The sequence below is a fragment of the Ctenopharyngodon idella genome, chromosome 23, assembly GCF_019924925.1.
Source record: "Ctenopharyngodon idella isolate HZGC_01 chromosome 23, HZGC01, whole genome shotgun sequence".
Lineage (NCBI taxonomy): Eukaryota > Metazoa > Chordata > Actinopteri > Cypriniformes > Xenocyprididae > Ctenopharyngodon > Ctenopharyngodon idella.
In genome coordinates, this window is record NC_067242.1 from 14,220,682 (window position 1) to 14,237,298 (window position 16,617).

General features: G+C 35.8%; 1 protein-coding gene across 5 annotated transcripts; it reads right to left on the minus strand.

Moving 5' to 3' along the window:
* Positions 1-83: 83 nt before the first annotated feature.
* pcyt1ba (phosphate cytidylyltransferase 1B, choline a) lies at positions 84-9,128 on the minus strand. Of its 5 annotated transcripts, none has more exons than XM_051881712.1 (8): positions 8,812-9,128; positions 6,422-6,521; positions 3,833-3,949; positions 3,564-3,715; positions 3,414-3,492; positions 3,192-3,334; positions 2,024-2,212; positions 84-1,254 (listed from the first exon to the last, which is right to left on the minus strand). In XM_051881712.1, the coding sequence occupies exons 1-8, from the start codon at positions 8,848-8,850 to the stop codon at positions 1,045-1,047; spliced, it is 1,029 nt and encodes a 342-aa protein (XP_051737672.1). In that variant the 5' UTR covers positions 8,851-9,128; the 3' UTR covers positions 84-1,044. The 5 variants fall into 5 exon arrangements, with proteins under 5 accessions (XP_051737672.1, XP_051737675.1, XP_051737674.1 ...); XM_051881715.1 differs by having other exon boundaries at positions 84-1,257; positions 3,207-3,307; positions 8,812-9,125; XM_051881714.1 differs by having other exon boundaries at positions 84-1,257; positions 3,192-3,307; positions 8,812-9,123.
* Between the last annotated feature and the right edge of the window lie 7,489 nt (positions 9,129-16,617).

A 16,617-nucleotide genomic window follows, 5' to 3' on the forward strand; every position in this document is an offset into this window, starting at 1 on the left:
GTAAATGACTGTTAATGAGAATTAAACACATTCATGCACAGACAGTTTAGTGAACGCAAGCAGCCTCCTCATTGGTGCACTGATACATATTTATGAGGTGGATCAGACATCATTTTTCTTGAAAACAAGGAACAGGGATTGGTTACGTACAATATGTTACAGTAGGGCAGTCCCAATGTTCCAATCAGACCTGAGCAAGAGACGGCAGAATCAGTTCTCATCCTTTTAAACATTTGGGGCGAATTCACTAAAGTTGTGGCACTTTTGCTCACAATATTTCAGTGCAAAAATCTGTCTATTTCACTAACCACATTTTTTTTGGTCACTACTCTGTCATTAACCTAATTAAAGTAAGCTTACAAAAAGCAATATTTTTTTTTTTCTTGCTATGGCCGATAACTGATAAATGGCAGATATTAAGATTCTAATCTATACTTCATTTTGTATAGTTTTTGTTATATTTCTAAACTATGTTTTGTCTAAATTAATAAAACTGAACTAATGTTATAATATACAGTATGACAAATGGACATTTATTTTGAGATTTGCTAAAGATTACATTAAACAGTTATTAAATTATCGTTTAAATATGAACTTTACATTGCGTTAGATGATGACAAAGGTCATTTCAATGTAAAAATTGGGGAAATGAACACACACAATTAAATATCCTATAAATTAGAAAACCCCTTAATATGTCTTCCAAAAACCAATGTGATACCGATATCCCTGGTGATTTGCATTCATTTTTAGTGATTTGGGTGTGAAAACTACACACAGACACAGTGGCCACAATTTATTCAGTGAATCCCCCCTCTGTTTTCTAAATCTCCTCTCAGGATCTGTTCAGGGCTGCAATGGCTTTCAGATATTTGCTGTAATACCAGCATAGCTAAACAGGACTTCAAACAACCCTGTGCTGTGTACAGTACTTTAAATTTTTCCCATGAGGGTAGTTGACCTGTCATTGCTGCCAGTGTGTGTTATGTATGTGACATGTATGGGTAAAGTGCAGTCTATTATCTGTGTGTGATGGCCCACTTCTCACTTCTCATCCTCGTCACCCTCGCTCATGCTGCTGATGGAAGCTGAAGCACCCTTCGGGGATGAGGGTGGCGAGGTTCTGGGCATGGCCCAGCGGGAGGGGGGTGACGGTGAGCGGGATGGGGAAAATTCCCTTGGTGGGCTGTTGCTGGGTGAACCGCGCGGAGATAACGCCTGGATCATACGTCCACTACGATCCTGAAACATCTGCTTCTGGAAAAATGGAAAGGTTATATATATATATATATATATCATTCAAAAGTTTGGGGTCAGTAAGATTTTTATATACTGTGTATATATACATAGTGCTGGGCAGATTACCTCAAATTACATGAGGAATGTAGTTAGTAATGTAATCTTGTTTTAGGTAATGTATTCTGACTCCTTTTGATTACTTTTGAACTAACTCATTTAAAACCATTTAAAGTCTGTCGGCGTCGATAGCCTCGTGGGCAGCGCTGACATATAGCGCTGTTGTGCTTCGGGCGACCTGAGTTCGAGTCCCGGCTCGAGGACCACCCTCTCTCTCTCTCTCTCAATGACATTACACATTCAAAGTTTTCCAGGGTTTAAATATTTATGTCCAGATCAATAATTAGTGAAGGTCACTGGATATGATGAAGACAGTGTTACACAGGTATGTATCAGCAGTGTTTACTAACTTGCATAATTTTTCACATTCACATGGCCATTCTATATTGTGAATATAGTCAAAGCTAAACGGTATGACACACAAAAGGATTTTTTAGAAAGGAAAATTTAAATAAGTAAAAAGAAGAATTAGGGAGAATCAATAAATTATGAATAATTTACTGTCATTGTGTGAATAATATGTAATAATGTAATCCATAATAAAGTAACTGTAATCTGATTACAAGTACTACATTTTTGTAGTACAGATTACATGTAATCAGTTGCTACCCAGCACTGTATGTATACATGTGTGTGTGTGTGTGTGTGTGTATATATATTTGCTCACCCATGTCCCATCTGGACCAAAGAGCTCCAGGAAGTTCCCAATGAACTCTCGTGATTTTTCCTCCCACTTCTGGATAAGATCATGGCTCTTCTCTTCCACTCTATATACAAAGTGCTTGGACTTCTCCTCTACTGTCCGCACTTTCTCTTTCATCTTGTCCACCTGATTCTGCAAACGGTACTTTTTTTCCTGACCAAAAGGAGTTTAGAGTCAGTTCAGCAAGCATTTCTTAAAGGATTAGTTCACTTTCAAATAAAAATGACCCCAAGCTCTACTCACCCTCAAGCCATCCTAGGTGTATATGACTTTCTTCTTTCTGATAAACACAATCGGAGATATATTAATAAATATCCTGATGCATCCAAGCTTTATAATGGCAGTGAGCGATACCAACGAGTATAAGCTGAACAAAATGCTTCCATCCACATCCATCCATCATAAACGTACTCCACGTTTATCAAGCGAAGCGTTGCGTTTGCGTAAATATCCATAATATTTAACAAGTTATGAAGTAAAATATCTAGCTTCCGCCAGACTGCCTTCCGTATTCAACTTACGAAGAAAGTGTAAACTGGCGTCGCGCCAGTTAAGCTTTTTCCGTAAGTTGAATAGGGAAGGCGTAGGACGTAGCGTAAGCTTTTCGAACTGCAAGAGTTTTACACTTTCTTTGTAAGCTGAATACGGAAGGCGGTCTAGCGGAAGCTAGATATTTTACTTTATATTTAGATTGTGTTCATCAGAAAGAATAAAGAAGTCATATACACCTAGGATGGCTTGAGGGTGAGTAAAGCTTGAGGTAATTTTCATTTGAAAGTGAACTAATCCTTTAAATGTCAAAACACATCTTAATTTCATAATGTTTCAAAGTACATTTTTAATGAAAACGTTTTATTGATTTTAATAATGGGTCAAATAATGCGACAATAATGTTTCAAAACTATATTTAAATATTCATTTCACACTATATTTATATATTCAATTCATACATAGAGGGACTCAAATACACCCCCTCTATGATGAGCATGTTGAGATTTATGAATTAAAATTTATTTCGATTTTTTTCTTTTAAGTTCAGGTTGTAAAATGTCAAGTTTTTGAATAAGTCTTATTTATCAAAAGAAAATGAAATTAGATTCAACATTTAAATACATTAAGTTCACTTGCTTACATTAATATAACTGACATTCAGTTCTTTAGCGGTGTAGCCCCTCTGCAAGTTGCGTCTTGCGTACACGTCATAGTCTCTCACTATCCGGGTGATCAGGTCAGACGTTGAGATCCCTTCTGTCCTTTTAGTGGGCACAAACATACCTGAGACACTCACACATGTTAGACCTGGTCTGAAGCACAAACATACACATGCTCTTAAGCGAAAAATGCTTTTCCTTACCTGCCTCCTTAATATGCTTGTACACGTCCTCAGATCCAGCAGAGGAGTATGGGATGTCATCATGTGCCACAAAGTCAATCTAGAGAATACGAACCAGAGGGTTAATCGCAGGGAGTTATGGGTACGGAACTGTGGTAAGACTTGACTGACCTTGTGTTTTTCTAAAAATTCCTGGGTAAGAGTCCAGGGTGCATCACGCAAAACCTCATCAACGTAGCGGCAGTGTCTCAACGCCTCGTACCGCTCTTCTTCAGCCATTACGGTGAAGCCCTTGAACTTGTGAGTGAGTTCATCACTACATACTTAACACACACACACACAAATATATATTTCATCAGTTTAGGACCACACAATTCCTAATTGAACACCTTCTACACAATACTGAAAAGTATGGATCAGTAAATTAAATGTGTCTGTACCTCCAACTATAAGGTAGGCATTAGGGAACAGATTCTTAGCCTGCATCAGGGCGCGAGCGTGACCAGAATGAAAAAGATCGAAGATGCCATCTGCATAGATTCGCACAGGCCGATCCACTGAGAATGGAAAATTCAAGACACTTAGAAATTATTTACAATTTTCCTGTACATACATAAAAAGTTTATACATTACCATTCAAAAGTTTTGGGGCACTAAGATTGTTTTTTCTTTTCTTTTTTTTTTAAAAGAAATTAATACTTTTATTCAGCAAGCATGCATTAAACTGATGAAAAAATACGGTAAAGACATTTATAATTTTACAAAAGGTTTATTTTTCAAATAAATGCTGTTCTTTTGAAAGTTCTATTAATCACGGAATCCTAAAAAAAAATGGATTTCACAAAAATATTAAGCATATGAACTTTTTCAACATTGATTATAATAAATGTTTTTTGAGCAAATCAGCATATTAAAATGATTTCTGAAAGATCATGTGACACTGAAGACTGGAGTAATAGTGCTTTGCCATCACAGGAATAAATCATTTTAAAATATATTTAAATAGAAAACAGTTATTTAAAATGTAATAATATTTCACAATATTACTAAGTTTACTGTATTTTTGATCAAATAAATGCATCCTTGGTGAGCATAAAAGACTTCTTTCAAAAACATAAAAAAAAAAAAAATTGTATTCACCCCAAACTTTTGAATGGTAATGTACGTCAATAAGATGGTCATGTTTACTATTTTCCTCACAGTTTTACCTTCCACAAACATAAAATAGTCATTTAAGGGCATCAAAAACCTTTCACCCCTTCTCATTTAGTCTCTTCTTCACTATAGCAGAGCTCAGCAGAACTGGGCAATGATTATGGAAGAGCTTTGGGAGGAGTGGCTGTGCGAATCTGGGTCACAGAATGAACAAGGAATCCCTGAATCTAGTCTTGCTGTGTCTGATCCCAGTGGTGGGCTATCCTACAAGCACTGCTAACTGCTTTTTCCTCTGCCACTGATATGGGATCAGTTGAAGTAGCTTTATGTTTGATGGGATTAGTGAAAAGGGTCCAAAAGATAAAAATAAGCTTGTTTTTTTTTTCCAGAAAAGAACTTTGTTTTTTTTTGTTTTTTGCACATGTACACTTACACATTTATCACATTTTTGTTACTTTTTAGTAAATGAACTACCATGGATCTTAGACTTAAAACCTTACTTGTCTTTGGATTGTGTCAATAATTATGCACACACACACACACACACACACACACACACACACACACACACACACGGGTGTCTAAGTCTAAGATCCATGGTAGTTGATTTCCTAAAAAGTAACAAAAACGTGATAAATGTGTATGTTATGTGTGCAAAAAAAAAAAAAAAAAAGTTAATTTTTATCTTTTGGACCCTGGGTAGATTACTTACAAATTGTAGTCCATTACGGAATACAAATTAAATTATGAACTCTAGTTAGTTACATAATCTAATACATTACACATTTTAGGTAATATAATCTGATTACGTTTAGATTACTTTTGACCTAGTGTGTACGGTGTTTATCACAGATTTGAATAGGATAATCATGTACCATATTGATATAATTCAAAACATTATGTTGAAAATGTGTAATCAACAACATGAAGTATATTAAAAATGACATTATGTCAGGGTTTGATGAAGTTGATGAAAAGGTAATAATTAATAAAGTAATAATTATTTATTATTAATAATTAAAGTAATAATTAATTAAATTTAAATTAAATATTTTTATTTAATTAAAAATGTTTAATATATTTCTAAATAAAACAAAAAATATGAAATATTTTATTTGATTATGTGTGGCCTTAATTTTCTATGTAATTATATCCTTTAAAAACATGTAACAGCAATAATAGGCTGTTTTAGAAAAGAAAATTTAAAAGATAAAAGAGAAAAATTAGGGAGAATCTATGAATTATGAATAATTTACACCATTTTATTAATTTTAAGTATCATGTAATCAATAAAAATGTAACTGTACTCTGATTGTAAGTATTTTAAAACGTAATATAATCCCATATAATTTTTGGAAACTGATTATGTAATCAAATTATATAATCAGTTACTACCCAGCACTGTGTATATATACTGTGATGTGTATATATTCCTGTGATATCAAAGCTGAATTTTCAGCATCATTACTCCAGTCTTCAGTGTCACACGATCCTTCAGAAATCATTCTAATTTGCTGATTTGGTAACATTTTTTTTTTTATCATTATTGTCAATGTTAAAAACAGTTTTTCCAGGATTCGTTGATAATTAAAGAACAAAAAGTATTAAAAGTATTCATTCCTTTAAAAAACAAACAAAAAAAAAAAACTTATAACATATTATATATTCTTTTATCAAAAGCACACAAAAATAGGGCATTTCATAGCATATTTCTGAGTGCCTGTTACACCCGGTTACAGAAATTCTTCATGACGCAATTCATTTTCTTAGGTTATAGCATAACAGAATGACCTTATTACAAAAGTAGTTATTTAACTTGTTTGTACCTTTTTGTAATGAAAATTACAGTGGGAAGAGAGAAAGTACAGACTGACCGGGCGTTCCGAGTCGAGCTTGCTCTACAGTCAGCTTCTCATGTGGCGCCCGACACTCACAACTCGTCTTGGGGGTAAATATGGCTGGTTCTATAAGAGTCTGAAGAGAACATTGAATAATAAATTGATTTGAGAGAAATTATGAGAAATATACAGACATTGCAGCTTCCCAAATAAAATACTGTTTAGGTTAAACAAGCCTCAATCCTGCTGACTTGACATCCTATTTAGCCTTCTCAAAAATGTTTTCCCTTTTTGTACTAATACAGGTTATTATCTGACATATTGATTTCAAGACAATCTGTGTAACAGCCTCTTTACTCCGGATATTGATTTGTCCAGTAGAGGCTTCTCTGATATCGTTGACTAAAGACAAATCATTCGTCCACAGCAGCACAGAGTGGGGGAGATAGACACAGACATGCTGCACATAACACAGATAGTTCAATCCATTCAAACCTCCTAGAGGCTTATAGCATAAACAGAACAATAGGCCTGCAGAGACTGTGACAACACATGGTTCTGAATTAGCATTTCAGTGTATAGCAAGGTAGCAGTAATATTTTATTTTTTGTGCATCTTTCAGGGAGTTTAAATGAAAAGTCTTCAAATTCAGAAAGAGAGCTGTTTGTATTCCATGTTCGGGAGAATGGGGTTAGTTGCTAAATTTGAATGATTTTTTCTTAGGCTAAAATCAATTTTTGTATAGAAAGAATTTTTAAATATGAAATATTATCTCGTTAAAAACACTGTCCACTTCAAGTCTGTATTATATTAATAGCTGGAGCATATGCATATATAATATTTACTAAATAATTCATGAAAAAAAAAGAAAAGGAAAGGTTAACGTACAAATGCATGTGGTTTTATTGTGCTCACTTATTTACCCAACATCTAGCAAACTATTTAATTACATAAACTAGCAAAAATATTTTATTTTAAAAAGTATTCTAATTTAAGACTTAATTTAAGAAGATTTGAATTAGAACTTTTGAAACAATGTTATATTTAATTGGTTTTTCTTTAATAAAAACATGGACCACTTCTGTATTGTATTATATTATATTATATTATATTATATCATATTATATTTTGATATATTATATAAAGTGTATCATTAGACAATGGGTTTTTGCCTAATAAAAACTTTGTACACTAAAACTATTATATTATATTTTGATATTTTATATAAAATGTATTAGACAATGGGTTTTTGCCTAATAAAAACTTTGTACACTTCAAGTATTGTATTATATTATATTACATTATATATACAGTAATGCATTTTATATTTTGATATATTATATAAAATGTATTATTAGACATTAGGTTTTTGCCTAATAAAAACTTTGTACACTTCCATATTATATTATATTATATTTGGGTTTTTGCTTAATTTAAATAGTAAAATAAACAACAAATCAAGGTAACATACAAAAATATCAAACCATTAAAATGTGGTTTTTAGCGTTTATTTACCCAACAGCTTTGGCAAAATTAATTACAATTTTTTAAATGATTCTAATTTAAGACCATTTTCAACCAATACAAAACCACTGCTACAGGGAAGAAAAAAAACATGTATTTATGAAATCTAGAGATATCAAGTATATAGTGGACTTTATAGTTACTGAGATATTATCCTGATGCCAACTTGTGACAACTAGCCCCAATCTATTTTCCTAAACATGGGCGGAGCCACCAGATGCTGTTTAAATAAATACTGGGCAAACACATTACAGAAATGTTAAATAATAATTTCTGCTTTAATATTTCATTGACTTTTGGGACCTTTGGGACAATAGTGACCATCTGTCCTTTCAGGAAATGCCCAGTGAGAGCTTCTTCCTGCCGGTCAACAGGAAACAGCTGGTACATATTTACATTTTACAATGAAGATACGCAATGTAGGCGCGAGATGTAATTATTCATTGGAGGAAAAATCTCCATGGAGCAATGCATGATTCATTCCCATAGCAACGGAGACAGTGTTTCGAAGGATGCTGGAGACCTTTCCCAGAATTCTATACAAGGTGAAGAGGAGGAGCAACATCACAGAAGGGCAACCTGCAGATAAATGCAATCTGGATGGTGTCTGTAACATTAAATCCCACCAAAACATTGGCTCTCTCTTAAAAACAACATCTGGCAGATGCAGAGGATTAAAAGAGCTGATAGCAGCGTTACAACATAGCATTAGCACAGACAGTCAGTACAAAACATCTCACTCTAACTGCAGTTTCACAAGCTCAGCGTCACCCTGACAGCAGCACAAAAGGACAAAAACAAAAGACCGACTGAAAGACAGATGAAAACAAAGAAAAAGTGATCCAGCCTCTCCTCACTGTTTCACAGATGCCCTCGACGACAACAAAATGCATATATCTCACCGTTCGTGGCAGTGGACAGGTATGTTCCAGCTCCTCCATGATTTCTGGAGGGTCCAAGCCAAACAGGGTGTGACTCCACCTGTACCTGACTCAGCATCAGTCTGGAGGCGCTTTTCTAGCCGTTAGCCGAGCCTCGGTCAGGGATGCTCTACTCCAGCCTGTGCCTAGTTCCCGCCCACTCGTTCTTCTCTTCCTCTCAGCCTCTCCTGGCAGAGACAGAGAAGCCTATAGAAAGAGACGCTCGGCCCCTCCCTGCGCCCACACACAGGACCTCAATGATGGCATAACAACAACAACAAGGAAGAGAGTCTGTTGATGAGGGCAGTGGCAAGTCTGGGGAGGACCAATCAGCAAACAATCCCTCCTGTCTATTTACATACGAGAGTGTGATTGGCTGAGCAGGCTATAGCACCATAACTGTGAACCCACTGCTGAGCATCTCTGACTGCTCTTCACCTTCCTTCATCATTGTGGTGCATCACAAAGGCTTGCTGAAAGAGATAACAATACAGTTAAGTTAGGATAGTAACATAGAATAGTTTTCTCATCGGATCCCTATTTATCAGCCCTAAACATTAGACATGACACTGAGGTGTAAAGGTGTTTGAAGCAATTTGTAGTGATTATCTTTTTCATACCATTAAAAACAACCAAGCTGTTATATTTTAGATTTAATTTCTTGTGATTTTTTATATATATATTGGAATGATTTTGTTTGCTATTCTGAACTGTTGCATTAGATTAAGTTTGCAAACTACCATAGTTTCAACCATTTTAAGCTATACAGAAAAAACCTTAGCTGATTTTTTTTATTAGTTTAGTGTAGTTCTGAAAACATTTACTACTTGAATTTGATCAGTCTAGCGAAGATCATATTTTTCTATGCAGGTTTGCAATTATTTTTTTCAAAAACAGGAAAAAATTATAGAAAAATTAAATGATTGATTTGATTTATGATATATAATATATTATAAATAATATCCTAATAATTATAATAATTTAAATAAATTTAAGGTAATAATTATACAATAATTGATATACAATGTAATGTACAATGTATATTTGGTAATTAATATACAATAACTGAAGCTATTAAAGCTTACTACAGATTTAATAGATTATACTTATATTTTGATGTTTCTGCATTATATATATATATATATATATATATATATATATATACAGACACACACACACACATACATACATATACATAAATATACATATGTATAAATACATATACATACATACATATAAATACACAGACACACACACACACACATATATATATAGACATACATATACATAAAAACATATAGATACATATGTATATGTGTATGTATATGTGTGTGTATATATACAGCGTAAATGAGTACACCCCCTTTGAAAAGTAACATTTTAAACAATATCTCAATGAACACAAAAACAATTTCCAAAATGTTGACAAGACTAAGTTTTTTATAACATCTGTTTAACTTGTAACATGAAAGTAAGGTTAATAATATAACTTAGAGAACAAAATTTTCAGTTTACTCAAATTAGGGTGATGCAAAAATAAGTACACCCCACTGAAAGTCTCTGGAGCAATGCTAAATTTTAGACTACAAATGTCTAATTTAACAAGAATTCAAGCACAGGTGAGTCTAATTATTAATTATACAGGAGTCCAGCAGACAGTTGACTATAAAAGGGTGTTAAAACCCCTTCCCATTTCATGCTGTCAGCAATGGCACCACATGGAAGAGAAATGTCACAAGACCTGAGAAAGAAAATAATTTCTTTACACCAGAAAGGTGAAAGCTACAAGAAGATCAGCAAAGCTTTACTTATCAGTCAGAATACTGTAGCAAAAGTGGTACAAAAATTTAAAAAAGATGGAATTGCAACCATCTCACAAAAGTTAACACCTGGACAGGAGTGTCTTCTGATGAGAAGGGTTGAAGAAAATCGGCATGCAAGTTCACTGCAGTTATCTAAAGAAGTAGAAAGCCAAACTGGGGTGACTTTTTCCCATGACACAATATGGCGTACACTGCAGAGGAATGGCATGTATGGGTGCCGTCCACGAAAGAAGCCTCTCCTAAAGCCCAGGCACAAAAAAGCCCGCCTAGAGTTTGCCAAGGCCCATGCTGACAAAGATGAAGACTACTGGGACTCTATACTCTGGAGTGATGAGACCAAGATAAATGTTTTTGGAACTGATGGCTTCAAAACTGTATGGCGTCGCAAAGGTGAGGAATACAAAGAAAAATGCATGGTGCCTACAGTGAAACATGGTGGTGGCAGTGTCCTTATGTCGGGGAGCTGCATTTCATTGATGGCATCATGAATTCACAGATGTACTGCTCTATACTGAAAGAGAAGATGCTACCATCACTCCATGTCCTTGGTCGTTGTGCACTTTTCCAACATGACAATGATCCTAAACACACATCTAAGGCCATTGTTGGATTTCTGAAGAAGAACAGGGTGAAAGTGATTCAGTGACTCCTGATCTGAACCCAATCGAACACCTATGGGGAATTCTGAAGTTGAGCATCACTCTCCATCCAGCATCCAAGTCTCTAAAAGAGGTCATTCTTGAAGAATGGAAAAAGATAGATGTTGCAAAATGTCGCCAACTTGTTCATTCCATGCCTAGAAGACTTGGTGCTGTCATTAAAAATCATGGAGGCCATACAAAGTACTAGATGTAGTAGTTTTTGTTGAGGGGTGTACTAATTTTTGCATCACCCTAATTTGAGTAAAACTGAAAAATGTGTAATAATAATATCAATATAAAGTTATATTATTAACCTTTCTTTCATGCTATAAGTTAAAAAGATGTTATATTAAACTTGTCAACATTTCGGAAATTGTTTTTGTGTTCATTGAGATATTGTTTAAAATGTTACTTTTCAAAGGGGGTGTACTCATTTAAGCTCAGCACTGAGCAGTTTTTTTTTTCCCAGGGAGAAAATATTTGAGAACTGTTCAGTTGTTATCCACTTGGTGGCACCATTGTTTCAATTTTAGTTAGTGTGTTTGAACTTGGAACAATATGGTTATTTAAAATAGTTACAAGATGCTACTGAATAAAATAAGGGTTGGAAATTAGACATAATAAGAATTTAGAAGCGTCTCATGCAGTATTTGTTAATTTTCCCATAGATTTTCCATCCATTTACTCACTGCTGTCAGCGCCTGTGGCTAATAAAGTTAACAAAACGGATCATTTCAGTTTCTTAATATTAGATGGCAATGTTTAATGATGAACAAGATCGAGAAAATAATAGCACAAAAACTTTCCTCTGACTGATGTTTCCCTGAACATGTCCTGTGTGCATCTCTCCAATAAGTGCCAGTGTTGCTTTTTTTCAGTCTACTCATTCAGCACAGGTAATTATTTCAGTCACAGGACAGAACAGAAGTGCTTTGAAGAACCACCCCCCACCCTCAGAGAGGCACAGTGTGGTCCAGGAGAGCTGGCGAGAGATTTGATATCCTCTTATGTGTTTCCTGTGAGCTCCTCTCCTCATCAGCATGAAGACCGAGTCTCATTTTCCTCTTAGACTGGGGATATGTACTTTTGACTGCTGTATCCCCAGAGAGGCCAACAACAGTACTGTGAATAACACTTCCATCTGTGGGGCCGTAGCTAATAGATTCAACCCTCATGGCTTGTGAAGCAGCTGTGCTCCAGCTCAAAAAGGTTATCGGTCTGTGTCATAATCAAATCGAGAATAAACAGGAAGATCATTTACAAAGAGAAGAGACTCTCCCCTCCAAGGCGTTGAGAGGTTCTGGAGAAGGAAAAAAAAACACTTCCTTTTTGAGGCAATTGCAATGTGATATAAGTGTGGTGATTCAAGGTTAAGGATATTCTTTTATCTCTCTTGAATACTGAGATTCCCCTGAGGATTGTTTGACGTAATCCACTTAAGTAACTTTCACTTAAGTGACATTTCATTCTGGCCTCAAACATTTTGAAACAAACTAATTAATTTTTCATTTAGACATGCAAAATAATACACTGCAAAGAAAATGCATGCTCATTTACTTCCTAATTAATTTAAATGTTAATTAGCATCCACTAGCATCCTTCCTAAATGAGTAAGTTCATGCAAGACACATCTTACGAATATTTCAGGCTAAATACAAGTTTTAAAAAGAATAGTTCACTCAAAAATGAATTAGCCTACTTAAGCATAAGCATAAGTATGAAGTTATTTTTTATTCATCAATTAATTACTATGCTCGAATTTGATTGGCTATTTCGGTATTTAGTTAAACATTGTTTGTATCACTTCTTTTGTCTTTTTTTTGCAGGCTGCGTTTCTCAAAACAATCGTGGGGTATGCTGGTGGCATTGGTTTTATCTACTCCTGACTGCTTTATCGGACAAAATGGCGGATTTGGTGTTATGATTGGTTAGATCGCTTGTCAATCAAAATCCCGGCGAAGGGTCAATTGACCATTGCACGTCTCCGAGCAACACTGCAGTTTCGTTCCTGAATGAATCAGTCCTTTGAACGAATCGGTTTCGTGAATGGTTCAATGTCTCATCACTCTGCCATGCAGAATGTAACTAGGGAAAGAGTAGCTTTAAAAATACTAATGAACAGGGCTGCGTTTACATGGAAGCTGCTACCGGCGCATACCGGCCCATTTCAACTGAGGGGGGCGGGTCTTTGCGAAGCGTCAATTCTGCTTCAAATGGCTTCTTTTGGAACTATATTCGTTGGCGGAGCAAAAAGGGACGAAGCAATTGTCGATAGCGAATGTATCTAAAATGTAAGTAGCTTAATTTCAACTACTTTTTTATTGAGCTGTTCTATAAAAGAAACATCACACCCGCCTCTAGTGTTGGAGACTGACATGGAAGCGAAGAAATTGTTGAATAAAGTCGTTATTTTTGTTTGTTTTTTACGCACAAAAAGTATTCTCGTTGCTTCATAACATTACAGGGTTAGTTCACCCAAAAATGAAAATAATGTCATTTATTACTCACCCTCATGTCGTTCCACACCTGTAAGGCCTTCATTCATCTTTGGAACACAAACTAAGATATTTTTGATTAAATCCGATGGCTCAGTGAGGCCTGCATTCACAGAAATGACATTTCCTCTCTCAAGATCCACAAAGGTAACGTTACTAAAAACATATTTAAAACAGTTCATGCGAGTGTAGTTCTACCTTAATATTATAAAGCGACGAGGATATTTTTGTGCGCCAAAAAAAACAAAATAACGACTTTTCAACAATATAGTGATGGGCCGATTTCAAAACACTGCTTCGGAGCTTTATGAATCGAATCAGTGACTCTGAGCACCAAAGTCACGTGATTTCAGCAGTTTAGCCGTTTGATAAGAGATCCGATTCACTGATTCGATTCGTAAAGCTCCGAAGCAGTGTTTTGAAATCGGCCCATCACTATATTGTTGAAAAGTCGTTATTTATTTTTTTTTTTGGCGCACAAAAAGTATTCTCGTTGCTTTATAATATTAAGGTAGAACTACTGAACTCGCATGAACTGTTTTAAATATGTTTTTAGTACCTTTATGGATCTTGAGAGAGGAAATGTCATTGCTTTGAATGCAGGCCTCACTGAGCCTTCGGATTTAATCAAAAATATCTTAATTTGTGTTCCGAAGATGAATGAAGGCCTTACGGGTGTAGAACGACATGAGGGTGAGTAATAAATGACATTTTCATTTTTGGGTGAACTAACCCTTTAAGGTTGAACCACTGTAGTCACATGGACTATTTTAACGATGTCTGTTACTCTTTCTGGGTCTTGAAAGTGGTCATTGTGTTGCAGTCTATCGGAGGCCAGATAGCCAGATAGCTCACGGATTTCATAAAAAATATCTTAATTTGTGTTCTGAAAATGAACAAAGGTCTTACGGGTTTGGATCGACATTAGTGTGATTAATTAATGACAGAATTTTCATTTTTGGGTGAACTAACCCTTTAACTTGTCCTTAACTTGGCAAATGACCATGGCAGGATAATCCATGGGTGGACGATTAAACGATTTGAATGTACTCCGCGGAGGCATCGACCCTCCGCTTAGCATCGGGTAGTGTCGTGCATTAAAATCATTTAATGCACAGCTAGCCGTGGATTATCCCCTACATATTCCTTTAATTACTTCTTTTTTTAACAATGCAGTTGTGCGGGAGACTATTGCAGGAGAAATCAGGAGAAAGCTGATGTCAGAGCATTATGATGTGAATTCATGCTGACGTGCTTGTCAACTATAGAGTGCCTTGATTCCCATTGTTTTGTCAGACCTATGTATAGCAATTCAGGATATATATATATTTTGAGTGCATAAGCTTAAGCCACAAGGGCTTTCTCAGTTTGAAGAGCTCTGCAGGAAACATGCTCAGGACAATTGATGTAGTTACAGATCGCAGCTAGTTGCAATAAATTCATTAACTTGCCCGATATAGAGCCATTGAAATAAAATTCATGTCACAGCAAGAGCAATTTCCTGACTATAAGGGCCTGATCACACATGCTCAGTGTGAAAAAAAGCTTAATTATGTCCGACATCTGGCTTGCATAGTTAAGCATTTTCATATGATAAAACAACAAACAAAGCATCACATGCCATTTGTTTGATGAGAACCCCAAAGCCACACAGCATCCATCTAATTGTTTACTATAGTTACCTTACAGGTATGTGAAGAATCTTGTTACAGCACCCAAAGCTGTGATTCTGCATTTAACAATGTCAACAGATCACCAAATGGCACTGTTTTATTTTGGGCATCACTAATTACACCCGGTATTGAAGGCTTCCTGTGAAAGTGAAGCTTCTGACAGCTATGGAAATGAGAATAGGAATGACGCTCTCGTGTTTGCCTGCAGGTAGAGTGACGGCGAGAATTTTAATGAGAGGTGAGCGCGATATTAACAGTCGCAAACGGTTTTTGTTTAGGTCCTCGTGTGAAGTCCCATGTTCTGTTGTTCGAGTAGTTTTCATCACTGCTGGTTGTTTGGTGACGCACACAAAGAAGTTGGTTATCGTGAAGGGTTATTGAGTGCTTGTTTTGTAATCAGAGCACGTATGTGCATGTGTTTTGTTTAGTGAATTTATTTGTTATTGCAGTCTTTGAGTTACCAAGAGGTGACGACGAACCACTTCTAAATTTCCCCAAGGCTCCCTGAGCGTTATTTTATTGGATGTATCATGGCCTTAAAGTTAAGTAATATTTCCGCAGCAGAACATGATCAGTTTTGAGAATGCACATGTACCTGAAGGTCACGCTGTCATTGTGTCGGTGGTGGAAGTGATCAGGCTCTCCCTGTAACACTTTCTGACTGGTTGCACCTTCAGTGATCCATGAATCATGAAACAGGAGGGACCGACATTTCCTAAATGGACGTTAAAGTGTTGTTGTGTTGGCTTTCCACTTCTCAGGGAGATTGCTGTTGACCTGTCACAAACAGAGGGCAAGATGGGCAGAGAAGGGAAGCAAACAAAAGGGCAATGATTTCATGCCCGTCTGACTTAATCCAAGTGACCATATAAAGAAAGAAGCTCAGTTGGACGTGTTCTTGTATTTTTAGTCCAGTGTTATATAAATGAAACAGACCCGCTTGGCCTGGGACATCCAATTATATGGAATCACATGGAGGGAAAAACTGTGTCAGGAAATCCACAGACCATGATTTCCCACTGAATCAGTACATCTCATATTTGTCCCGTTGACTAATGGGATTCATTGGAGTAACCAATTCAAGGTGTCACAAAAATAATGTTTTTAATAGAGAGTCACATTACGCACACTTGGCCATCAAACATGAGCAGAATGA